General features: G+C 37.6%; 1 protein-coding gene across 1 annotated transcript in view; it reads left to right on the forward strand.

Moving 5' to 3' along the window:
• DCBLD2 (discoidin, CUB and LCCL domain containing 2) overlaps positions 1-27,766 on the forward strand; it is an 88,920-nt gene that overhangs the window by 25,942 nt on the left and 35,212 nt on the right. Inside the window, exon 3 of the mRNA XM_006094691.3 lies at positions 20,832-20,969. Coding sequence (XP_006094753.1) covers positions 20,832-20,969 — 138 coding nt within the window. The remainder of the gene's footprint in view (positions 1-20,831; positions 20,970-27,766) is intronic.

Raw genomic sequence — 27,766 nt, forward strand, 5'->3', positions numbered from 1 at the left:
CCAGTTCCCAGCTCCTTCCTGCTCCGTCTGGGCTCCTGTCTCGTTCTGCGTGCCTTCAGGGTCTCCGCCTCAGGGTCTGTCCTGCCTTAGCGTTTCCAGGCTTTGTTTGCCTTTGGTGTCGCTCACTGCCCCCTTTCTCCACATCTCTCTCGCATACTCCTCATGTCACCTTTTCTCTTCCCACCTGTTCCGTTCACTTGGTTGGCCATCAGTGAAGGGGGAGGTATGCTTTGCATTTTTGTATTTTCTGATCTTGATTTAAATGAAGTTCCTCGTTCCTTATGTGACCCTCACTAAATCAGTCTAAGAGGAAAACGACCCCTTTATTCTCTTCTGTTTTTCTGTATTTGCTTAAAGTTTTCGATTTAAATGGAGGGAGGAGGGCGATTGTAGGTGGATCTCTAAAAGAGAAGCTAAATATTTTAAAGCCTCATAGGCATTAAGGAAAAATGCATTTCTGTAGAAAGAAAATGTAAAAGTGTGTGTTGTAAATGTATTCAAAGTTATATTTAAAGGAGACACCTTCTATCTTATACCTTTAGCCAAGGTGCCTTTTTAAATTATGTCTCTTAAATCCTCATGATATTTATAATGAGAAAGACTGAGGCCCGTTGGGCTTCACTTCATAAATGATTCTGTGTCTCTAGCATTTCAGTTTTTCTTTCTGTATCATTTGTCTCCTGTCTCTATAATGTGCTTAGGTCTTCCTATTTTAAGAGGGAAAAGATAAATTTTCTTTCTCTTTGGCACCAAACCTCTCGAAAAAGCTGTATTGATGATAATATTACATATTTAACAATGATAATGAAAGCTAACATTTTTCTGAATTCTTATTTGGTAGAAGCCTTAGCTGGTAATGCAATGCTTGCTATGTCAGGTGCTATTCAAATCACTTTTATCAATGAACTTACTTATTCTTCACAAGAACCCTTGAGATAGATACTGTTATCACCCCCCCCCCCCCCATTTACTGATAGGGAAATTGAGGCACAGAGAGGTTAAACTTGTTCAGGGTCACACAGCTAGTAAATTGCTAAGCAGGAGTCAAACCTTCATAGTCAGGCTCCAAAATTGGTGTCTCTTAGTGCAAGTTTTTGACATGCTTGATTTTATGGAATCCTATTAGAATTCTATACATTATTCCCATAAAACAGAAGATGAGAGAAGATAAGTAACTTGTCCAAAGTCACATAGCAGAGTTCGGACTTGAACTGAAGTCTGGCTGGTAGTAAAGTCCATAATCTCAACCACTAGGCCTTTTAGAGTAATAGATGCCAGCTATTATTTCTTTTTTTTTAAATATATTTTTATTGATTTCTTACAGAGAGGAAGGGAGAGGGATAGAGAGTTAGAAAGATCGATGGGAGAGAAACATAGACCAGCTGCCTCCTGCACACCTCCCACTGGGGATGTGCCCGCAACCATGGTACATGCCCTTGACCGGAATTGAACCTGGGACCCTTCAGTCTGCAGGCTGACACTCTATCCACTGAGCCAAACCGGTTTTGGCCAGCTATTATTTCTTAATGTTTTACTGTATGACTGTTGAAACTAGCAACTTTTAAATTTAATTTGATTTTTACTTGATCTTTAGAAAGAGATGAAGGGGCTGAGAGAAACACACATCAATGTGAGTGGGAAACATTAATCGGCTGCCTCCCACAGGCCCCTACCAGGATGGAGCCCAGGCACGTGCCCTGACCAGGTATCAAATCTCTACAGCCTTTTGTTACATAGGAGGTCGCCCAACCAACTGCGCCATACCAACCAGGGTGCAACTTTTTTCTTTTACTTGTTTATTTTGACATAATTTCAGAGCTATAAAGGAGTTGCAAGAATTGGGTAATTTATATATCCTTTCACCCATAGTTTCCAAATGTTAACATTTTTACCATATTTTTGCACCCCCCAATTTTTATTACCCCCTCAATTTTTTTGCTAAACTGTTTGAGAATAAGTTTCAAACATAATGTCCCTGACACCCCCTCCCCCATATACTAAAGTTTTTATTCCCTAGAAATTTACAACATTCTTTTTTTATCTTTATTGTTGAGAGTATTACAGATGCCCCTCAGAGCAGTTATCAAAATAGAATAACTTAACTTTGATATTATACTAACCTACAGACCTTATTAAAATTTCTCCAGTTAAATAATGCTCTTTATAGCAAAATTAATTCTAAGGTTGTGTATACATTCAGTTGTCACATCTTCTTAGTCTCCATTATTTTAGAGATTAAAGGTGAGGGCAGTTTCTGTTTCTCCTACTATTTCATGATGTTGACATTTTTTAAGTTTATGGTTATTTTGTAAATTCCTAGCTTGGTTTGTCTGATGTTTCTTCATGATTTGATTCAGACTTTTGGCAGGAAATCCCCAGAAGTGATGTTCTCAGAGCATTGTGTCAGGAGGCACACAATGTCAGGTTGTCCCATTTACTGGTGACATTAACTTCCATCTCTTGGCTAAGTTGGTATCCCCCAGATTTCTACACTGTAGCTATGTTATTGTTCATCAGTTCTCATCTTGTGGGAAAACTCTTTGAAATGATGCAAATACTCTATTTACTCAAGTTTGTATCCATTAGTTTTGGCATCCACTAATAATTCTTGTCTGAATCAGCTGTTGTTGTTATGACAGTTGTCATCAAGTGGTGATTTTCTGATTTCATCATTCCCTCTGTTAGTGGTGGGGTTTTGTGTGTGTGTGTGTGTGTGTGTGTGTGTGTGTGTGTTTTCTGAAAGGATGAGCTTTTCCTTCTTTTGTGTCAGTGTGGACTCATGGATTCTCATATTAGTCCATCGTTTATAATCCTTTACTTATTACTTATTTTGATGCTCAGATTTTTCCAAATTTCCAGTTGGAGCCTCTCTAAGCTAGCTCCTGTGTTCTTTTGTGATGTCCTTGTCATTCTTTAAGTACTCCCTTCTGGTCTGTCATAGGATAGTCTATATGTAGTTATCTTGTACTGGCCCTGACTCAGCCCTGAAACCAGCCATTTCTCAAGGAACCCTGGTTCTTTTTTGTGGAAAATAGTATTAGAAATCACTATCTGATCTCCAAGTTTAGACCAGTGAGCTGCCATGCCCTTTCAGCAGATAGATTTAATAAATAGATGTATGTATTTACAAACTTACATATGTACACTACACATAGTATATCTATTTTTAATTATCTATGATATTTATTAAAAAGCGTGCATTCATACTGATACCTTTAATCCTAATCCAACATCACAGGGTTTATTCTGTCCCTTCCCTTTTCATAATGGAAACCACTCTGACAATGAGATATCTAGCTCCTGTTTATCTATAGTACTAGAGGCCTGGTGCATAAATGCGTGCACCAGAGGGGTCCCTTGGCCTGGCCTGTGGGATCTGGCCGAAACTGGCTCTCTGACATCCCCTGAGGGGTCCAGGATTGCAAGAGGGCGCAGGCCAGGCTGAGGTACCCCACTGGTGCATGATCGGGGCTGGGGAGGGATCAGGAGGGCTCCAGGGTGTGTCAGGCCCCTCTCGCTCAGTCCTGATCGGCCAGACCCCAGCAGCAAGCTAACATACCTGACGGAGTGTCTGCCCTCTGGTGGTCAGTGCACATCATAGCGACTGGTTGACTCTCTGCCCCCTGGTGGTCAGTGCGCATCATAGCAAACGGTTGAGCAGACTTAACGTATCATTAGCATATTACCCTTTGGTTGAACGGATGCCCGATCACTTAGCATATTAGGTTTTTATTATATAGGGTAGGTGCTTATTTTACTTGTTTGGTGCTCTAATACACAGAAAGTAGTTTCAGGATTGCTAATCCATGCCTCTAAAAGAAGCCTGCTACCTAGAATTCATATTTGTTTAGTCTTAACCTGAGGACATGTAGTCTAAATACTATGTTCAGATTGCCAGGGCTAGTTTTCCCCTACCACCTCCTACCCTCCAGTGTGTTATGTTATCCATTTCTAATAAGGTTTGGTTCATTTACTTCTGTTCATATTCCATTTTAGTTTTTTTCTCTGTTCTTTTTAATTTGTTGAGTTTCATATGAACATGGTTCTCAAAGTTAAAAGATAGTGACTTCACTACACTACATTTCTATCCTTCTTTCCCACATCCATCCAACCCTTGTAGCTAACCAATTGCATTAATTTTTTTCTACATTTCTTTTTTGTGTTATACATTTGTATTTTATTTTCCCTTCTTATACAAAATCTATCGTACTATTGATTTTCTTTGTTACTTCTCTCCCCCCACCCTTCAACAATGTATCTACTAAAAATCAATACACATCAGTTCATAGAGATAATGCTCATTCATTTCACAGCTACCTAGAATTCATAGCCTGGATATACTATAGTTTGTTTAACAACTCTTTTATGTATAGGTTGCTTCCAATATTTTACAGTTACAAGCATTCTGCAGTAAATAACTTTATACATAAGTGTTTTTGTATTCTTGTTGGTGTATCTTCAAGTCAATTCCTAAAGTACATTACTGATTCAAAGGTAAATATATATAGCTTTATTAGACATTGCCAAATTCCCCTATATAAGGGTTGTGCCAATTTTCATTTCCACCATAATGCATTAAAATACCTGTTTCCCACAGCCTTGCCAACAGAATATTATGTTTTGGCAATTGATAGGTAAGGAATGGTATCCCAGTATAGTTTTATTTCTCTTTCTATGAGTCAGGTTGAACTTTTAAAAATATGTTAAAAATTCATTTCTTATTCATCTTTTTATCTGTTCATATCACTTCCCATTTTTCTGTCAAGCTTCTTTGGTCTTTGTTTCAGGTATTCGGAACTTTCTTACTGTCTTTTACTGATATTAGCTTGTATGTGATATGTGCTGCAATTTCTCTTAGTTTGCCTCCTCATGTTTTAACTTTGTTTATGGAGCTTGTTTATAGTAGATTTTTGTGGGTGGGTTTTGCCATGCAAACTTTCAAAAATGTATTAAAAGATTGCATCTGGATTTGAGTTGTAATTGGAAATTGGAAAGCCTTTTTTTACATCCTAATTAAAAATAAACTTTACTTTAGTATTTATTTGGTATATTTAGATCCCAGGTCCATTTGGAGATACTCTTTTGTACCATATGAAGTGTAAATCTAATAGTATCTTTTCCAGATGACTAATCACTTGTCCTAATAGCATGTATTTAACAGTCTATCTTTGCCCGAAGGTTTTTATATGCTTTTATATACTTTATTATATACTTCAGTTTTGTATGTGCTTGGTTTTATTTCTGGACTTTCTATTGTATTTGACTGGCCTATCCATGTGTTAGAATTTCAGTTTTAATTATAGAGACTTTACTGTTTTAATATCTGATTGAGCTACTCTCTCCTTATAGATGTTCATTTCATATGTATATTTATCCATATGAAAGTTTCATACCTGTCCAACTTCATAAAAATGTTTATTGGTATTTTTATTGGGATTATGCTGTTTATAAATTATTTTTGTGATGTTGAGTCATGCTGTTCAAGAACAAGAGCTGCTTTTTTCCATTTGTTCAAATCTAATTTTGTTCTTTTAGGAGTGCTTTAAACTTTTTCTCATGTAGGTTTTACACATTTTTTCTGTTAAAATTATTTCAAAACTAGAGGCCTGATGCACAAAATTTGTGCAAGAGTAGGTTTTCACAGTCGCAGCAGCTGCCTCAATCCCTCCCTCACATCTTCGGCGGCTGCCTCGATCCTGCTGCTGCAGCCCCAGCTTCATCCGGAAGGTTGTCCAAAAGGACATCTGGATGGCTATTCGGTCAATTTTCATATTACACTTTTATTATTATAGATCTCTTCTTTATTTCTGTAGTAAGTGGTGGTGCTTTTGTTTTGTTTTGCCATTTGTCCTTTAACTGGTGTCAACCAGTGGTCATTGGTGCAAGTTCAATGCCAGCAGGAATCCCCAATTTGTTGCACTAATTTACAATCCTACCAAAAGAATACGAGGGTCCTCTTTTCTCCACATCTTCACCAGTTCTTATTTGTTGACTTATTGATGATAGTCATTCTGACAGGGGTTAAGTGATACATTATTTTAGTTTTAATTTGCATTTCCCTGATGATTGTTAATGTTGAACATTTTTTTCATGTATCTGTTGGCCATCTGTATGTCTGTTGTCTTTGGAGAAATGTCAATTCAGGTCCTCTGCTCATTATTAAATCAGATTGTTGTGGGGGATTTTTGGTGTTAAGTTGTGTGCGTTCATTATATGTTTTAAATATTAACTCCTTATCATTTGCAGATATCTTTTTCCATTCAGTAGAATGTCTTTTCATTTTGTTGATGGTTTCCTTCATTTTGCAAAAACTTTTTAGTTTGATGTACACCCATTGTTTATTTTTTCTTTTGTTTCCCTTGCCTTAGGAGATAGATACAAAAAGACACGGCTAAGAGTAATGTCAGAGACTTTATTGCCTGTATTTTCTTCGAGGTGTTTTATGGTTTCAGGTCTTACATTTAAGTCTTTAATCCATTTTGAGTTTGTTTATATGGTGTAAGAAAGTGGTCCGATTACATTTGTTGCATGTATCCAGTTTTCCCAACACCACTTGTTGAAGAGACTCTTTACCCCATTGCATCTCCTTGCCTTCTTTGTTATAATCCATTGACCATGTAAGCAAGGATTTATTTCTGGTCTGTATTCCATTTATCTAGACATCTGCTTTTATGCCAGTATCATACTGTTTTGAATTTTGTAGGTTTATAATATAGTTTGATATAAGGGATATCTTCCACTTTGTTTTTTTCTCAAGATTTCAAAATTTCTTTGGCTATTCGGGGTAATTTGTGGTTCCATATAAATTTTGGGATTAACTGTCTAATTCTGAAAAGAATGCCATTGACATTTTAATAGGGATTGCATTGAATCTGTACACTGCTTTAGGTAGTGAGGACATTTTAATAATATTAATTCTACTCCATGAACAAGGTATCTCCTCCCATTTACTTGTATTATCAACTTTTTTCTTCATTCTTATAGTTTTCTGAGTATAAGCCTTTCACCTCTTGGATTAAATTTATTCTTAGGTATTTTATGCTTTTTGATGTAATTGTAAGTAGGATTGCTTTCTTAATTTCTCCTCCTGATTGTTCCTAATTGGTTATAAAAATGAAATATTTCTGCATATTGATTCTGTATCCTGTAACTTTACTGTTTTTTTTAATTCTTAATAGTTTTTTGGTGGAATCTTTAGAATTTTTTATGTACAGTATCGTGTCATTTCGGATCCCTTTTATTTATTTCTCTTGTCTGATTGCTATGGCTAGAACTGCCGATACTATGATGAATGGAAGTGGTGATATTGGGAATCCTTGTCTCCTTTCTGATCATAGAGGAAAAACTTCCAGGTTTTCACCATTGACTATGTTATTTAGCTATAGGTTTGTCATATATACCCTTTATTATGTTGAGATATGTTCCTTCTGTATCCACTTTATAGAGAATGTTTTACCATAAAAGGATGTTGGATTTTGTCAGTTGTTTTTTCTGCATCTATTGTGATGGTCATGTGGATTTTATCCTTTATTTTGTTAATGTGACATGACATTGATTGATCCATAGATTTTGAACCATCCTTGTATCTCTGGGATGATTTCCATTTGTATAATCCTTTTAATGTATTGTTGAATCTGGTTTGCTAATATTTTGTTGAGAATTTATTCATCTATGTTCATTAAGGATATTGACCTTATAATTTTAATATATATGTAATTTATTTTTCTGGCTTTGGTATCTGGGTAATGCTGGCCTCATAGAATGAGTTTGAAAATGTTTCTATCTCTTTAATTTTTTGAAACAATTTGAGAAGAATAGATATTAATTCTTTTATGAATGTTTGGTAGAATTTACCTGTGAAGCTGTCTGGTCCTAGGCTTTTATTTCTTGGGGAAAATTTCAACTTTATGGAATTTGCTGATATTCTCTTTCTAACTTATTATATAATTACTAGAGGCCCGGTGCACAAAAATTTGTGCACTCAGGGGAAGGTCCCTCAGCCTGGCCTGTGCCCTCTCACAGTCTGGGACCCCTCGGGGGATGACCATCTGCTGGCTGAGGCCTGCTCCCAGGGGATTGGGCCGAAGCTGGCAATCAGACATTCCTCTGGCAGCCCGGCAGCCCTCGGGGGATGTCCACTTGCCAGTGGGGAGTGGACCTAAGCTGCAGTCGGACATCCTTAGCGCTGCTGAGGAGGCAGGAGAGGCTCCCACCACCACCGCTGTACTGGCAGCCATCAGCCTGGCTTGTGGCTGAGCAGAGCTCCTCCATATGGGAGCGCACTGACCACCAGAGGGCAGCTCCTGCATTGAGCGTCTGCCCCCTGGTGGTCAGTGTGTGTCATAGTGACCAGTCATTCCCAGTCTTTCTGCTGTTAGGGTCAGTTTGCATATTACTCTTTTACTATATAGGACAGAGGCCTGGTGCATGGGTGGGGGCCGGCTGGTTTGCCCTGAATGGTGTCCCGGATCAGAGTGGGGGTCCCCCCTGGGGTGCCTGGCCAGCCTGGGTGAGGGGCTGATGGCTGTTTTCAGGCTGCCCGCACTCCCTTCAGGGTGGGGGTCCCCACTGGGGTGCCTGGCCAGCCTGGATGAGGGGCTGATGGCTGTTTTCAGGCTGCCTGCACCCCCTTTAGGGTGGGGATCCCCACTGGGGTTCCTGGTCAGACTAAACGAGGGGCTGATGGTTATTTTCAGGCTGCCCACACCCCCTTCAGGGTGGGGGTCCCCATTAGGGTGCCTGTCCAGCCTGGATGAGGGGCTGAGGGCTGTTTTCAGGCAGGCCAAGCCTGCAACTGAAGCTCCTAGTCTCTCTTTTCTTTTTTTTTTATTCTGGGATTTATTTACCTTATGTAATTGAAACTTTGTTGCGGCTCCAGCTCTGAGGCCGGCTGACTGGAAGCAGGTATCTGGAGTTTGTTTAGCTTCTATAATTGCAACATTGGTGCATCCAAAGCTCAGAGCTGGGCTGCGGCAGGCAGGCGGGGAACCTTGGCTTCCTCCATCGCCGGGGCAACCAAGCCTCTTGTTCACTTCAGCTGCGCGGCTGCCAGCCGCCATCTTGGTTGGCAGTTAATTTGCATATCACCCTGATTAGCCAATGGGAAGCATAGCGGAGGTATGGTTAATTACCATGTTTGTCTATTATTAGATAGGATTTTTGTGCGTGTCCCATGTATACTTGAGGTTTATTCTTTCAAATTAAGATGTAAAGTTTCATATGCATCCAAAAGGTCTAACTTATTATTCTGTATCCTTATTTTTATCTACCTGATCTCTTATTAGTGTGTTTTTCTTTTTGTGTTACATCATCTCTTTGGGTTTTTCTTTTGTAAAGGGGACTGTTGTGTTATTGCATGGATATTGATATTTTAATGTCTTCAATTCCAATTGTGATTTCTAGCCTTAGAAAGTCCCTCCTTTGTAAAATGTGTTGCCTTTAAGTTTGAATTCTCCTTTGTTTGGCATCAAGATGACACACACACATACACACACACACACACACACACACACACACAACATCCCTCCACACCTCTCCCGGCCTTATTTTTCCTTGTATACCTGTTTTTGCTCATCCCTTTATTTTTAGCTTTTTTGAGTCATTTTGTTTTGGGTGTATTTCTTGTATTTAGCATATTATTGGGTCCTATTTTAATTAATTTGTGTTCCAAATTCCTTCTGCTTTACTATTGGGTTTTTTGGGGGGAGGTGTTGTCCATAAACTGAATTGTTGGGATTCTCATTTTTGCTTTATTTTTATACCATATGTTTTTAAGCGATAAAGACTGTGCTTCTGGTATTTCTGAGAACAGGGCTGGTGTGTTACCATGTTTGTGGTAGGCCTCTTCTTTTTTATATGTTCTTTTTTATTGAATTTATTGGGGTGACATTGGTTAATGTAATAGCCTTCTTCTGTCAGTGTTGTAATTTTTTAAAAATTTTAAATAGTTTTTGGAAAACAGGTTATAGTGGGGAAGGAATTCTGTATCTTGTGTGTATGTGTGTGTGTGTGTGTGTGTGTGTGTGTGTGTGTGTGAGAGAGAGAGAGAGAGAGAGAGAGGATCCTGTCTCTCCTTCTTGCTTTGTCTTTAACCCCTTTATCATGCAGTTTCCAAAGTATGTAAAGTATTTTTAACCTACTTCTTCCACCAAAGTGTTTACTTTTTAAAATTGCTTGGTTGGGATTTCTGCATTCTTTCGTTTCCTCCCTAAAGTCAGTATTCTCATCTACTAGTGCAGTGGTCGGCAAATTCATTTGTCAGCAGAGCCAAATATCAACAATACAATGATTGAAATTTCTTTTGAGAGCCAAATTTTTTAAACTTAAACTATATAGGTAGGTACATTGTTATGAACTTAATTAGGGTACTCCTAAGGCTTAGGAAGAGCCACACTCAAGGGGCCAAAGAGCCGCATGTGGCTCGCGAGCCACAGTTTGCTGACCACGGTACTAGTGGATTTTAAAAAAACAAAACTTTCTTATGGTACATGGGATAGCTTGATCATCTTTTTCTACCCCCAGTGGGTGTTTGATTAACTTTGCCATGTAACTTACACTCCACAAATCGGATCGATAAACCTAATAAAACAAAATGCTTTCTGTTCTTTAGTTTCTGTGTGTGTTTTTTAAATACTTTTTTTAGAAAAATAATTATTGTATGTCAGATTAAAGTGTTCAGTATTGTTTCATTTGAAAGAAGTGAGGGGTTTCCCAATGTGATCATCATTGTTTTTTTTTCTTTCTTTATGGATTAAGGTATTACATATGTGTCCTTATCCCCACATTGCCCCACCTCCACCCCCCACTCATTCCCCTGGTGTCTCTGTCCATTGGTTAGGCTTATGTACATGCATACAAATCCTTACCCCCACTCTCCCCTACCTCCCCTCTGAGGTTTGACTGTCTGATTGATGCTTCTCTGTCTCTGGATCTGTTTTTGTTCATCAGTTTATGTTGTTCATAATATTCCACAAATGAGTGAGATCATGTGCTATTTATCTTTCTCTGACTGGCTTATTTCGCTTAACATAATGCTTTCCAGTTCCATCCATGCTGTTGCAAATGGTAAGAATTCCTTCTTTTTTACTGCAGCATAGTATTCCATTGTGTAGGTGTACCACAGTTTTTTAATCCACTCATCTGCTGATGGGCACTTAGGCTTTTTCTGAATCTTAGGTAAGGTAAATTGTGCTATTTACATAGGGGTGCATATGCTGTATCCTTTCTGTTTGGTGTTTCTGGTTTTTTGGAATACATTCCTAGAAGTGGGATCACTGGGTCACATGGGAGTTCCATTTTTACTTTCTTGAGGAAACTCCATACTGTTCTCCATAGTGGCTGCACCAGTCTGCATTCCCACCAGCGGTGCATGAGGGTTCCTTTTTCTCCACATCCTCTCCAGCACTTGTCGTTTGTTGATTTATTCATGATAGCCATTCTGACAGGTGTGAGATGTTATCTCATTGTCGTTTTGATTTGCATCTCTCGGATAATTAGTGACTTTGAGCATGTTATTTGTCTCTTAGCCTTCCTTATGTCCTTTTTTGAAAAGTATCTATTTAAGACCATTGCCCATTTTTTGATTGGGTGGTTTATCTTTCTTTTGTTAAATTGTATGAGTTCCCTGTAAATGTTGGAGATTAAATCCTTATTGGTGATAACATTGGCAAATATGTTCTGCCATGCAGTGGGCTTTCTTGTTGTTTTGTTGATGGTTTCTTTTGCTGTATAGAAGCTTTTTATTTTGATGTAGTCCCACTTGTTTATTTTCTCTTTAGTTTCCATTGCCCTAGGTGCTGTATCAGTGAAGATATTGCTTCGGCATATGTCTGATATTTTGCTGCCTGTGGATTCCTTTAATATTTTTATGTTTTCCCATCTTATGGTTAAGTCCTTTAATCCATTTTGAGTTTATTTTTGTGTATGGTGTAAGTCGGTGGTCTAGTTTCATTCTTTGAATGTATCTGTCCAATTTTCCCAACATCATTTATTGAAGAGACTGTCTTGACTCCATTGTATGTTCTTGCCTCCTTTGTCAAAAATTAATTGAGCATAGTGGTTTGGGTCGATTTCTGGGTTCTCTATTCTATTACATTGATCTAGTAGTATATGTCTGTTCTTGTGCCAGTACCAGGCAGTTTTGAGAACAGTGGCTTTATAATACAGCTTGATATCTGGTATTGAGATCCTTCCTACTTTGTTGTTCTTTCTCAGGATTGCTGCAGCTATTTGGGGTATTTTTTTATTCCAGATGAATTTTTGGAGAGTTCATTCTAGGTCTGTGAAATATGCCATTGGTATTTTAATGGGGAGTGCATTGAATCTATAGATTGCTTTGGGTAGTATGGACATTTTAATGTTGATTCTACCAATCCATGAACACGGTATGTTCTTCTATCTGTTTATGTCTTCCTCTATCTCTTTTTTCAATGTCCTGTAGTTTTCTGAGTACAGATATTTTACCTCCTTAGTTAAGTTTATTCCTAGGTATCTTAATTTTTTTGGTGCGACGAAACCAGATAAAGACAACACAATGAAAGAGAACTACAGGCTAATATCCCTCATGAACATAGATGCCAAAACCCTCAACAAAATTCTAGCAAATCGGATCCAGTATTACATCAGAAAGATCATACATCATGACCAAGTAGGATTTATCCTTGGGATGCAAGGATGGTACAATATCCTCAAATCAATAAACGTGATATACATCACATAAACAAATTTAGAGATAAAAAACACATAGTGATATCAGTTGATGCAGAAAATACATTTGACAAAGTCCAACACCCTTTCTTGATAAAAACCCTCAGCAAAATGGGAATAGAGGGATCATATCTCAACATAATAAAAGCCCTATATGACAAACCTACAGCCAACATTATACTAAATGGACAAAAACTAAAACCATTTCACCTAAGAACAGGAACGAGGCAGGGATGCCACCTTTCACCACTCCTGCTTGACATAGTTCTGGAAGCGCTAGCCATAGCAATTAGAGAAGAAGAAGAAATTAAAAGGCATACAAATTTGAAATGAAGACGTAAAACTGTCATTATTTGCAGATGACATGATACTGTACATAGAAAACCATGAAGACTCCATCAAAAAATTATTAGACTTAATTAATGAATTTGGCAATGTAGCAGGATACAAAATTAACGCCCAGAAATCTATGGCATTTTTATACACCAATAGTGAACTTACAGAATGATCATCATTGTTAACATTTTTACATTTAGAGTAGAAGTTAAAGATGTGTTATCTTAATCTTCATAGGTATCTTGCATGGTTGGTATAATAGCCACAGAGTTTCATGAGAGATGCAGTCCCAGCCTATGAAAACATGAAGTTAGGAGAATAAAGGCATCTCATACATGTTCATGAGAATACCATAATTACTGTGGATGTTTTTCGTGGAGAGACTTGATGGGAACTTACGCTTAAGAAGCATCATGTGAGGTTGTTGCATTGTCATATACAGGAGCCATATGCGATTCTAAAGACCTTGGTGGATCTTTGTGCTTTGGAATAGTCAGACTGGTTTGTGGACTGGAACACAGAAGAAATATTGAAGCTTTGTCCCTGTAAATGATGTCATCACTTCTAAATGTCTCCTCCAATATTATGAGGCAGGTCAGTGAGGTATTGACACCTGTCTCATTTCTTGTCAGTATTCAAAAGGATGAAACTTAATCCACTGTGTGATGCTGATGTAAGTAAGCTCTTCTAGGAAATATTAAAAGCCTTTGACATCTCCTAAGTGGTGAAAAGTTTATTTTTCCAGAAAAGCTTTGAAAAAATTTCTTGGTATGCAGTGTATGTCTCACCTGTGATGCTTGGCAACACCTCTAATTTTGCTGAAGTGTACACATTATTATGACTCATTGTTTTTATATTACTGTGCTTGGCATTAGAAACTCTGCCAGCTATCTTGAAAAAAGTTGTCAACTTAATAACAGCCAAGGCCTTGAGTCACCATCTTTTTAAGAGTTTTTATTAAGAAATAGAACCAGAAAATGAAGCTCTCTTCTATCCCGAAGTTTGCTGACTTTTTAGAAGCTAAGTCTAAAAGCTCTCAAAGTAGAATTTCATAAGAAAACCCACTCAGACGAAACTGATAGGGATGAATGGTATTACCTTGTGAATATTTTGGTTTCTTGAATGCTGTAAAATTATCTATGGAGACTCTTTGTTCATCATCATGGATAGCAATAAAAATCTGTGTGCTCTTTTGTCCACGCTGCTATTTTGAAAGAGGAACTGGAGGAGGCAACTCTGCTTAAAATCAAAGAAATGCCATTTTTCTAAACTAAATATGTCCCCCTCCCTGTCTTTTGGATTATTAAAAAAATATAAAATGTTAATATGTTTGCCATGGTTGTGATGAAATTGGTACCTTTTTTTAATATTGATAACGTATTAAATGGTATAGCTCACTTGGATAGCAGTCTGGAAGTATATATTAAGAATCACTAAGGAAATACTTCAGGTAGGCAGAAGAGGTTGTGCTAGGAAGATGTTTATTGTAATATTATTCACTATACAGAAAACTGGAAGCCGATCTAAATTTCTAATAGTGATAAATTTAATAAGAAAATTAAGGTGTATCTACCATATAACCAGTTTTTGGCTATCACTAATTGTCTGCTATGAACATTCTGCTACCTACATCAGAGGCCTAAATTTTACAACCCATCTCGCTCTGGCCCACCAAGCACAAGGCAGTGTGATCCTTGAAGCCGGACTGTACAGACACAGTACTGATGGACATTATTTAATGACAGCATCTACTCTAAACATTTTCTTGGTATTGTAATGGCCTCGTCAGTCTTCTAGGGGCTTCAGCTGTGTGTTTGCCCTGTCCCACTACGCTGAGCTCTCTGAGGGCAACACTCTGCCTATCTAATTTCATCACTGATCCCCCCAGCACATACCTAGCTCAGTGACCGGCTATTCAGGGGCATGTTAGAATATATTCAATAAATAAATTTCTTTGAGAATTGCACACTTTGTTTTTTAGATTAAAGGCATTTCTGTACATAGGCAGTAAAAAACTCTCCCTAAATACCAGTATGTGTAAATTAAGTGATGTCCTCTAAGCAAGCTACATTTCCATCTGTTGGAGGTAGACAGGTTTGATGTGCTTTTGCTCTAGCAACGTAGTCTTTCTAACTTGCCACACCTGTCAATAGGTTAAGTGGTCTTCCAATTACTTGAAAACATAAATCTCGTTTCGTGTTTCATGAACTATATTAACTCCACATCGTAGTCTATCCGAAACCAGGTGCATGTACTCTATACTTTTGAATACAGAATATTTCTGCTTGACATCTTCCAGAATTTAATATGTTGTTTTTCATAATCTACCTAAAGTGTCTTTGATATGGACACAGGAAAGAGGCATGAGGACCTTAAGATCTCTAAGCTCTATATACGTGGATACAAATTCACTACCAACCAGAGTGTGACTTTCAAAGAAGACAGTCATTATTGGCCCAGGTTTCCTTTTTTTTTTTTTTTTTTACTTGTGATTTTCTAAGAGAAGTTAGAAATTCATACTTAATATGAAGTTTCCAGATTTTTAAAATTTTGGCAACTAATTCAAATAGTTTTGAAATAGTGCATGGCCCCAAACTGCTGGCCAAGAGGCCAAGTAAAATGCATCTGTCTGCTGATTACGACCCTGAGCCATAGATTCCAGCTTGTGCACTATAGTTCTTTTAGATTTGATGATCCAAAAATCAGTGTATTCTCACCATACAACCAAAGTAAATTTCTGGTTGTATTAGTTTTCTGTTGTTTCATAACATTACCACAGACTTAAAACAACACAGTTCATTATCTCAGTTTCTGTAGCTCAGAAGTCTGAGCATGGCATGACTGGATTCTCTGCTTAGGGCCTTGCCTGGCTGAAATCAAGATACCAGCTGGGGATGAGGATTCTCTTCCAAACTCACTGGTGGTTGGCAGATTTCACTTTCTTGCAGTTGTAAAACTGGGCCAGGGACTGCTTTTCGTTTCTAGTGTCCTCCTGGAGTGATAGTTTATGGCTCCTCCTGTTTGTAAATGATCGCATTATTCTTTGAGATTTATCACCACCCTTCCATGCCAGTTTATCCTAGGAACTGCAGGATGCTGGTTAGGTTGTTTGTAAATTTCAGCTATTATGAATAATGCTGCTGTGAGATATCAGGTCCAACTCTGTGTGGACATATGTTTACATTTCTCTTGGATATACTAGTACTAGTGGCCTGGTGCATAAAATTCGTGCATGGGGGCAGGTGTCCCTCAGCCCGGCCTGTGCCCTCTCCAATCTGGGACCCCTCGGGTCCTGCAGGGATCAGGTCTAAACAGGCAGTCGAACATCCCTTTCACAATCCGGGACTGCTGGCTCCTAACTGCTAACCTGCCTGCCTGCCTGCCTGATTGCCCCTAACCACTCTGCATTCTGTCCTGATCGCCCCCAACTGTCCTCCCCTCCCGCCTTGATCGCCCCTAACTGCCTCTGCTTCGGCCCTGCACCATGGCTTTGTCCGGGGATGTCTGGAAGGTCTCCTGGTCTAAGTAGCATATTACCCTTTTATTAGTATAGATGCCTAGGGGTAGAATTACTGGATCATATGATAACTCTAATTATATGTTTAACCCTTTGAAGAACTGCTAGGCTGTTCTCAAAAGCGATTGCACCATTTTACAATCCCACAAGCATTGTATGAGGGTTCCAATTTTTCAATATCCTTGCTATCTGTCTTTTTTATTCTAGCCATCCTAGTGGCTGTAAAGTGGAATATCATTATGAATTTGATTTGCATTTCCTAATGGCTAAATTTGTTGTTGTTGTTGCACATTCCATGGATTTGAACAAATGTATAATGACATCATTGTGGAATGATGTACTGGTTAATAATGCGGATTTTGTAATCAAAGAAAACATAATAATTTCAAGAGAAACATCAAAAGTGCTTTTTTCAAAGTAATGTCCATCGCTAGCTACACAATTCCTCCATCTTTCAGGTAATTTGTGTATACCGTCCAGTAGAACTTTTCTTGTTTTGAGGCAAACCATTCAGAGACACAATTTTCCACTCCTTCATACATTTTGAAGTGCTGCTCAGAAAGTGCGTGTGCCATTGATTGGAACAAGTGGTAATCTGAAGGAGCAAGGTCTGGTGAATATAGCAGGTGGGTTAATACTTCCCAGGCAAGATCTTTTAATGGGTCTTTAGCTGGTTTTGAAGTGGGTGATGGTGCGTTATCATGAAGCAAAATTACTTTGCTGTGTCTTCTGGCCCATTCTGGTCGTTTTACGATCAAAGCGTGGTTCAAATTGATTATTTGTTGTTGGCAGTGATCAGTATTAACGGTTTCACCTGGTTTTAGAAGCTCATAATACACCACACCTTCCTGATCGCACCAAATGCAGAGCATTGTCTTCTTTCCTAAGCGATTTGGCCTTGCAGTCGATGTTGATGGTTGACCTGGATCAACCCATGGTTTTGTGCATTTGGGATTCTCAAGATAAATCCACTTTCCATCGCCAGTCACAATTCGATGCAAAAAAGACTTTCTTTCGTGCTGTTGAAGCAACATTTTACTGATGACTTTTCGGTTTTCCATTTGTCTTTCATTCAGTTGATGTGGCACCCATTTTCCTTCCTTTAAAATCTTTCCCATTGCTTGTAAATGATCGGAAATTGTTTGCTGAGAAACGTTTAATCTTTCTGCAAGTTGTTTTTTAGTTTGACACGCATCTTCATCCCATAATGCTTGCAATTGTTGGTCTTCAAACTTTTTTGGTTGACCTGGACGTTCTTTGTCTTTCACATCGAAATCATCACTTTTAACGTGTTTAAACCAGCGTTCACAAGGTTCACAAGTATCTTGAGATGGAGCATGTTCACCATAAGCTTCCCGAAGTATACAATAACTTTCAGCAGCACTTTTCTTCAAAATAAAGTAATGAATTAAAACTTCATGCAAAGGCTCTTTTTTTGGGCACGAAATTCGACATTTTTAAACATAAAAATATCTATGATGTTAACACCTTCAGCAAATTTGACATGAACTTTTGAAGCTTGCCGTCAATACAACAAAATAATATACATATCAAATCGCATATATATCAACATATGTGTAACTCCATCTATTGAAAAAAATCCGCATTATTAACCGGTATACCTAGTACACTGTGGATTTGATTTGCTAATACTGTATTAAGTATTTTTGCACCCATTTTTATGAGAAACATTGGTCTGTAGTTTTCTTGTAGTCTTTGAGTTTGGTTTTAGGGTGATGCTGGTCTCATAGGATAAGTTAGGAAATATTCCCTCTGCTTCTATCCTTTGAAAGAGATTATAGAGAATTGGTGTAATTTTCTCCTTAAATGTTTGGTGAAATTTACCAGTGAACCCATTTGTGCCAGGTGCTTTTTCTTTTGAAGTATTATTAATTATTGTTAATATCCTAGATATAGGCCTATTCAGATAATTTGTTTCTTTTTGTTTGAGTTTTGGCAAATTGTGTATTTCAAGGAACCTGTCCATTTTATCAAGGTTATCCAATTTTTGGACGTAGAGTTTTTCATAGTATTTCTTTATTATCCTTTTGATGTCCATGGGATCTGTAAGGATCTGTCCCCACCTTCATTTCGGATGTTAGTGATTTGTGTCTTCTCTTTTTCTTATTTAGGCTTACTAGAGTCTTATTAGGTTGTTTTCTTTGTTGTTGTTGTTTTTTTGTTTTGTTTTTTCAAATAACCTGCTTTTGGTTTCTTTTCCTAGTTTCCTAAAGGCTAATAACTTTTAAGCATTTTTATTTTCCTGGAACATGGGTTCTTTTATATTTAAAACAAATGTTTCATGGGTGTTATGGTGATTAATAATTTTAACTTTTATATTTTAATGTCCTCTATATATTCACAAAATATTTTTTCAAATACCTTTCTTATTTAATCATGAGAAACTATAGCGATTTCTGTGACCTTAAGAGCCATCAGCAGAACTTATAATTGTTGACAATTAAATGCTTTATTTTGATTTAGGAGTACCTTTGAATGGCCAAACTAGGGAAATGGCATTAAAGAATTAACAAGTATGTTGCCCAGATTAGGAATGGTTTTTCTTCTTCCTTTCCCAGAGTGCTTTGCCAAGTTCTTTGCATTACTTGTACAGCGGGTAAAGCTGGTGGTCAAAGGAGAGCCAAGTGAGGAGAAGGAGGGTCATCTTGGCTGGGAATAGCAGGTGAAGGCAGGTGTTTTTCTTGTATATTTGAGCTCATTTAAGCACTTATATGGTCAGCTATTATACTTTTCTTTTTTCTTTCTTCTGTTTTTTAAATTGTGGTTATCCATTCTTCAGCATTGCCTTTTGAGTTTCACAGAACGTAAGTGATTTTTAAAAAATGTTTTGTTTCTACCACAGATTAAATTTACTCACATTTTATAGGACAAGATAAGTCCAGATAAACAAACAAATAAACAAAAGATGAAACTTCCGTGCCAATAAAAAATATTTTTGGGGTTCTGTCCATATAAAAAGGGTTAAAACTATTTTTTTGCACATTGTTTCACTTTAATAATATACTTTTTATGAAGACATCATTGTATGGCATGTTAGGTATTCTTTAAATAGGATCTTTTTCCTTTGTACCTGAAAGGATCTGAAAAGTCAGTATTTATACTGAGCATCTTAATCAGGCTTGTAATAAAATCACACCTACATATATCCTTACATGGCAAAAAACAGCTAGTACTGATGGGCCCAGATCAAACTGTTGTTCACTTTTACAAAAATTAATCTTGTATAAAGATACTAGTGACCATAATTTCTCTTGCCTTAACTATTCCCATTGGGCTTTAAGATTTAATGTGATGGGCACTGGTTCTGCACATACATAGTTGGGTTTGCTAACAAATTATATAGCTTTGAGATAATTAGAATAATGTGAAATATATATTACTCTGTGTTTAAATATTTTATGTTCAAAAGCAATACAATATTTAATATTTATCCTCTTTACTAGACTATTTCTGAGTTACTTGGTATTAAAAAACAAGTCTGAAGATTTTATCATCTTATGTATTTATATAACTTGTAGTGTTATTCGATAATGTGTTATTTTGCTTAAATGTTAAAAATATTGATAGCTAAAATTACATTCCATATTTAGAAATAGAAGGTGGTGTGTGTTTTTTGTTTTTTTTTGTACAGATGAGCAAGACATATTTTATATTGAAAACGATAGCATCTAAGAAAAGTGCATGTTTACCTTGATGTTTGGTATTAACTTATTAAATGCTAAATAAATTGAAAAGTTATAGACTGAATTGTGTTTTTTTATTTTAATATGAATGATCACCCAAAGGGGTTGACCAGAAGTTCAACAGGCCTTGGCAGAAAAATTGAGAAGGTTCATAAAAGGTTTGAGAGGTTGTGTCCTGAGACCAGGAACCTTGGGGCACCCTGTGGGGTTACTGATTGACTGTCAATTTATTTGTGGGCCACCTGCCTGCCTGCAATGCTTTCATTTTTTAAAAATTCCTGGTTATTCTTTTAAAGAGTATACACATGTATTTCATAGGAAATTGACTTTTCAAAAGGTCAGTAATGCTTGTACAGTTTTTTTCTTTTGCATCATTTGAACAGTTATTACTTGACTTTTTTCTTTTCCCTTCAGAGTAATGGGATTTTTAATCACTAAACATCCTACTTATCATTTTACACTATTTAACATGCAGAGTTTGGTATATTATTCTGATTCTATTATCTACATGGTAAAAATTATTGACTTTATAAGAGTCACAACAAAGATCTGCTTTTCTTCATTCCTAGGCAAATACTGTGGTCTGGGATTGCAGATGAACCATTCAATTGAATCAAAAAGCAATGAAATTACAGTGCTGTTCATGAGCGGAATCCATGTTTCTGGACGAGGATTTTTGGCTTCATACTCAGTTATAGATAAACAAGGTAATTTTCACTTTATACCATGGCTCCTGCATTTTATATTTCCTAAAAACAAAAATGAAATTTTTCTTTAAGTACCTGTTCCATAAGCTTGGGATAGAGTAGAAGGACTGAAGAGTTAAGAACACTTACATAAATTTGACAAGTAAGATTAGATCAGTATTAGATTCCAATAATTTAAAATGTATTAACTTTTATATAAAGCCAATATACTTTCCTTTCCTTAGTAGCGGAAAAACTGATTTTTCACTTTTATAATATTGGAACACAATAATTACTTTAAAAATCTGTCAATTATTGAAATGTGGTATATTGATATAAAGCTTTATTATCCACATTTTACCATATCATAGTACTGTGCTAAAGACCATTTTACCATTTTTCTCAGAGAATAGAATCTCATACCACCAGGAGTACCACAAGTGCTATCTGAGACACTGTAAAATAAACATGCGATATTCTCCAGATTGTTAATGTTTAGAATCTAAAGGGGGGAGGGTGGCTAAAATAAAGGCTATTAAGTGGAATAAAATGTACAATTTATGAATCACTAAGATAAAATGCAAGACTTGAATGAAATCTCTCATGTATTTTGACTGCTTGGCATGTATTTATTCCCCTGTGCTATTAGAGTACTGTGGTGAGAAAAGTTAAGATATGTTGCTAGTACAAGGATATATTAAAATAATCATTTAAATAATTTAAATATTCAACAATTTTTCTAAGTTCACCATTAAAAATCAAAAATTGGGTTTTTAAATTGTATAAATGAGGAAATTGTCAAAAACCTCCCAGGTGTGAGAATGTTAGGCTCTGGGAGGAGTCTGTTTCCCTTAGCTTCTAAGTGATAGATCAGGGTGTGAAGGCTAATCTCATGTGAGAAAGAACAATCATTAGATGGAATAATGGAAAGAAGAAAACTGGAAAATTATGCTAATGAGCAATTAAAATTTTTTACACAACCAGGAAAACTAAGGCAATGTAGTGTTTAGAAGGGGCACTTAGGTAGTCCTGGAATGAAAACCAGGTGACCCCTAGCCGGTCAGTTGAACTTCATCTGCAAGTAGATTAGTTGTGAGGAATCCTATATAATAAAAGCCTAATATGCTGTGTCTGGTTGTCCCGTCGTCCATTCAACCAATCAAAATGTAATATGCTAATACTAAGGTCGTTCAACCACTTGCTATGACGTGCACTGACCACCGGGGGGAGGGGGGCAGATAGTCGACAGATTGTCCAGTCGCTATGATGTGCACTGACCATCAAAGGGCAGGCACTGACTGGTAGGTTAGCTTGCTGCTGGGGTCCGGCCGATTGGGACTGAGCAAGACAGGCCAGGCATGCCGTGGAGCCCTCCCGTGGTCCCTCTCTGCTGGCCAACCTCCCGCGTCCCTCCCCAGCCCTGATTGTGCACTGGTGGGGTCCCTCTGCCTGGCCTGCGCCCTCTTGCAATCTGGGACCTCTCGGGGAATGTCGGAGAGCCAGCTTCAGCCGGATCCTGCAGGCCAGGCTGAGGGACCCCACTGGTGCACGAATTATTAGACTAGTAAGTCTAATAATACATGTGTAGTGTCTGTAGGCACACAGCATAGTAGGCACAAACAACTGTTAGTTTTGCCCCTTTCACCACTGTACACACATACTCATGTTCCCCCACCCCTAACCATCAAAACAGAAAGGTAAAAGAGAAAGAGATGATGATAGATTTCCATCTTTTCAGCTTTATTTCCTAAGAATCTTGGGCTGATATGAGAGGATAGAAAGTAAGCAGTTTGCTTCTTATTCTTAAGTTCCTTGGTCTTAATATCAGGTTTAATTATTTATTTTGCTTCATATGTTCCCCTTCTCTCTTTGTTATTTATTGAATTGAAGGTTTTTGGAAAATAAGTATTTTCTCTTTAAAAAAAGTTCTTACATCAGATATTTAAATTATAGAGCTTCTTGATCCATAGGTGTCCTGCATTAAAGTTTCTTAAGAATTGACAAATTCCAAATAGCTATGACTTTATTTTATAACTTCCAAAGTTTTTTAAAAATTGGTCCTCAAAATCTGGAAGTTTTTATAATACTTTCAAAATTCATAATCATCTTGGGAAATCCTCATCTCAGAGGTTTCTCCTGAGTTTTTACCTTAAAAAAACAAACAAACAAACAAACATATCTTTGTCCCATTCATCAAGCATTTGTTTTAGTTGAAGTTGAGTTAATTGTCAAAATTCAAATGAACATAGGTTGAATTTCTTATTACATACTCTTCTTGGGTGGCCTTTTAGTCATAATTTCTTATGACTCATTCATTTGAAGGCTGGTTGGCTTTGGTTGAGAGCCTCATTTTATTTCCATCCAGGAAACTTAGCTGCCACACTGAATTCCATGAATATTTTCAAGGAACATCACTCCATGTCCCCAGCTTAGCAACCTAGTTAAAGATTTAGAGCATTTGGGAATGAAGATTGTGAAAAATCTTGCTTCAACAGCTTCTTCAAAATTGTTAAACTCTCACAAATGTGTGACGGAATCCTGATTTTGTGTGAGATAGATTAATTTTCATTACTTTGTGCAAGAGCACAGTGCAAAATTATATTTCTTTTAATGTCTTATTTCCTGGTATATGCTTGACATTGAGGAAATAGCAGCAAATAATACAGATACAATCATACTTTCATAGGGTTTTCTGTATAGAGTTGGAAAAAAGATATCAAACACATGGTTACTTAATTGTAGTTATGAAACAATGTACAGTTAAGTCCAGTAAGTACAATGAAGGATACAGTCAACAGATAAGAGGCCAGAGCAGAGTGGGGAGTGGAAAATTGATAAAGAGCAAAGCTCTCCTCAGGAAGTCGCTTTTAAGCTGAGAACTGAAGGATTAATTGAAAGTTCCAGACAGACAAGGAATTAAGAACATCCTAGGGGAGAGAACAGCAGGTATAAAGGCCTCGTAGTGGGAAGGAGTTCTGGAGGAAGCAGAACAGAAGCCAGCACATCTGGGGTGAAGTGAGTGCATGGTGAGTAGGTCACATTATTCAAGACTTTGTAGAAAATGTAGGGGTTGAAGCTTGACTGGATTTATGTTTTTTATAACTTTTATGGTTTTATACTCTTATTTTTAATGATCTATGAACATTTTATACTAACTGCTATTTTTAAAATTTTCACCTGTGAACCTCATTTTGAAAGATTGTATCTACCATTGAAAGGAAAAAGTTTTCCCATTGTCCCATTAAGTAGCAGGCAGATTCATATAAGGATGAATCAGCACTTCTAGTAATTATGAGAAAACTGGGATTTCTACTTGGACTTGGTATAATATCATCAAATTCCAACTAGACTCTCTGAAATTGAACTTTTCACCTGAAAATTAAAAATATATGTGGTCTGGACATCTGGATATTAACAAGCACTATTTAGAAGTTCTGTAGAGAGAAACTTCTAAGTTACTTCCAATCTTACTGCGAGAGGCAGAACCAGCCAGTTACTCAGAGGTCCAGACCTAGTAACTCAGATCATTTAATCTAGTACTAGAGGCCCGGTGCATGAAATTCATGCACTTGCGGGGGGGGGGGGTGGGGGGCAGTCCCTCAGCCTGGCCTGCACCCTCTTGTAGTCCGGGAGCCCTCAGTGTATGTCCAACTGCTGCAGAGGCAGGGGAGGCTCCCGCCACCGCTGCTGCACTCGCCAGCCATGAGCCCGGCTTCTAGCTGATTTGCGCTCCCCCTGTGGGAGTGCACTGACCACCAGGGGGCAGCTCCTGCATTGAGCGTCTGCCCACTGGTGGTCAGTGTGCATCATAGTGACCGTTCGTTCCACCATTCAGTCAATTTGCATGTTAGCCTTTTATTATATAGGATGCTAATAAATGTTACTGATATTTCCATTCTCAAACGTAAACTTAAAAACAGCATTTACCCCTGGACTTGAAAACTAAAATAAATTTTATAGGTGAGTGATCTCAGTTTCTAGTTTTGAATCTGTTCAACATTGGTCAGTTTCTAGGAAAAGCTCAACATTTCTGGAATGATTCTGGGTAATGATTTTTTAAAGTTATTTTAGTTTTAGGACAGGGAGCTCAGCTGACATATCTACGTTTCCATTGAAAGCTTCAAGTCCTTCAAGGCAGCTTCTATTTGCCATAAATTGGGTGGTGTATGTGTACACAGTTGAAAAGTAGTAGTCTCATGTTTCTTTTATGGGACATGAAATCATAACTTTAAAGGTAATTTTAAACCTCATCACTTTAGATTTCATTAATCCAGAATTTTGTAGTGTTCAATCTAAAGGTTGCCTTTATTTTTGTGAGGAGAAGTCATAAATGGTTTAAAATTTCATTTGAAATAAAATGACCAGTGTAGATATTACCGTACTTCCTAATTGGAACTCATAAACACTTGTTCACTCACTCCCCACTGACCCATGAGGACAATGTGCTTAAGACTTGTGAACAGCTGGGCTTGGGAAATGTTTCCATTTGACAGTGTAATTGTTGCTATATGTTAGATTATTTTTAGAGTTAACACCAATAGTGTTAACAATTTTCTGATTGCTATATTCTCTAACCACATTTTTTGCAAATATTTTCCATTTCTTCCATCTTATATCAGATTATATAAACTTATAAATGAAACATAGGGCGAAATAGAGAATTTCTTTGTAATAGAATCCAGATTTCTGTAATTCTCTTTTCTTCATGGAATGTTTTTAGTTTTGAAAATAGAGCGTGAATTCCTTAGATTTTTTGCTACTTAATCATACAGTAATTTTATAGAATCCTTTCTGTTTTGAGTACTATACTTAGCTAGGTTTCTATATTTAGTTTTTCTATTGTGTTCCTAATTTTTGTTATGTTGTTTCTGGCAAACATTTTAAAACTTTTAAGCTGTCTAGTAAGATTTTATTGCATCAGTTTACATGCATATCTTTATATTTATCCTTGTTTATACAAAAATGAATATGCATCGTGTTTGTAAACATAATACAGTACACATGTAGAAAAATATCTGTATTTTGGTGTCAGTTTGTACAACAAAGGTACTAATGAGCAAAGTGTTACCAGTTTTGCAGAGAAAACATTTATAAACAAAATCTGTTAAGACAGTGTTAACTCAAAGAGGCAGTTCAACCTACGGGATAGAGTTTATTTCACACTGACAAATAACCTGAGAGCACCTTAATGATTTTAGTGATTTCTATGTTTCATTTTTTTACTATATTAGGAATGCTGCTATGGGACTGGGTGTGTTTATGTGCTATCCAGTAGATATATTAGTGGCCTAGATGCTGTGTAGGTCACAAAAGAATTGTTTGATCTTTTAATGTCTTATATTCACTTTTTATTATAAAGCATTTAGATGTTAAAGGCGTTTGATTTGTCTATCCTATATAATAAAAGGGTAATATGCAAATTGATCCTAACGGCTGAACTACCAGAACGACCGCTCAACCAGTCACTATGAGGTGCACTGACAACCTCTAGGTTCCTTTCCCCAGGGAAGGCTCCCATCGCCTGATGGCTAACAGGGAACCAGGGGTGGGTGGCAGGGGATGTGGATGGCACCAGTGGGGGTGGGGCTGGTGAGCCAGTCGCCCCACACACAGAGGGCAACCTGCAGTGGGGGTGGGGCTGGTGAGCGGGAGGGAACGGCCAACCTCTCGGTCCCTCCCCCTGGCCATCAGGCTCCGATCACCCAATGGCAAACGGGGAACTGGGGATGGGTGGCTGCAGGGGGGTAGGGCCAGCTGCGGGCAGCCGGGGAAGATGGCCCTGATCACAGGCCTGGTCTAGGGACCATACCCGCACATGAATTTCGTGCCTGGGCTTCTAATAATAAGGATAATGATAACTGGCATTTATTGAGCCATTTACTATATGATTGCATGTACTATGTGATCTAGGGGCATTTTGTCATCTAATCCTTAAAAAAAACCCAGGAGTTCGGCACTATTACTATCCCTACAATAAAAATTAGGAAATGTATTTCTAGAGGTTAAATAACTTATCCAAGAGTCATATAGCTATTTATTGCTCAAATTAGAAAAAAACAAAACAAAACAGGCAAATAACAAGCTTCACCAAAAGTTGAAAGAAAAAGACAAAACCGTATTTACGTAACTTGAAAAAAAGATGTAACCTACTATTAAATTTAACAATCCATTCAATTTGCTGATTAGACAATTAGTAAATATTTATTGAACATATAAATGATTAATTGAATGAATAAATCATTCCAACAAACCTGTATTGAGTTCCCACCAGGTAGAGATTTTACACCAATTTAATTGAAAGCTTGCCATAAAACCACAATCTTCAAATTGCAGGTAAATTGCCAACATAATGACCCATAGTCCATAAAGGAAGGTCCTGCCCTACCTGGTTTGGCTCAGTGGATAGAGCATTGGCCTGCGGACTCAAGGGTCGCAGGTTCAATTCCGGTCAAGGGCATGTACCTTGGTTGTGGGCACATCCCCAGTAGGGAGTGTGCAGGAGGCAGCTGATCGATGTTTCTCTCTCATCGATATTTCTAACTCTCTATCCCTTTCCCTTCCTCTCTGTAAAATATCAATAAAATATATTTAAAGTAGTTGCATAAAGGAAGGTCCTGCCCAGCCTGCATGGCTCAGTGGTTGAGCATTGACCTATTAACCAGGAGATCATGATTCGATTCCAGGTCAGGGCAAATGTCTGGGTTGTGGGCTCGATGCCCAGTGGGGGCATGCAGGAGGCAGCAGATCAAGGATTCTCTCTCATCATTGATGTTTCTATCTATCTCTCTCTCTCTCCCTTCCTCTCTGAAATCAATAAA

The sequence above is a fragment of the Myotis lucifugus genome, unplaced genomic scaffold (assembly GCF_000147115.1).
Source record: "Myotis lucifugus unplaced genomic scaffold, Myoluc2.0 scaffold_140, whole genome shotgun sequence".
In the NCBI taxonomy this organism is placed as follows: Eukaryota; Metazoa; Chordata; class Mammalia; order Chiroptera; family Vespertilionidae; genus Myotis; species Myotis lucifugus.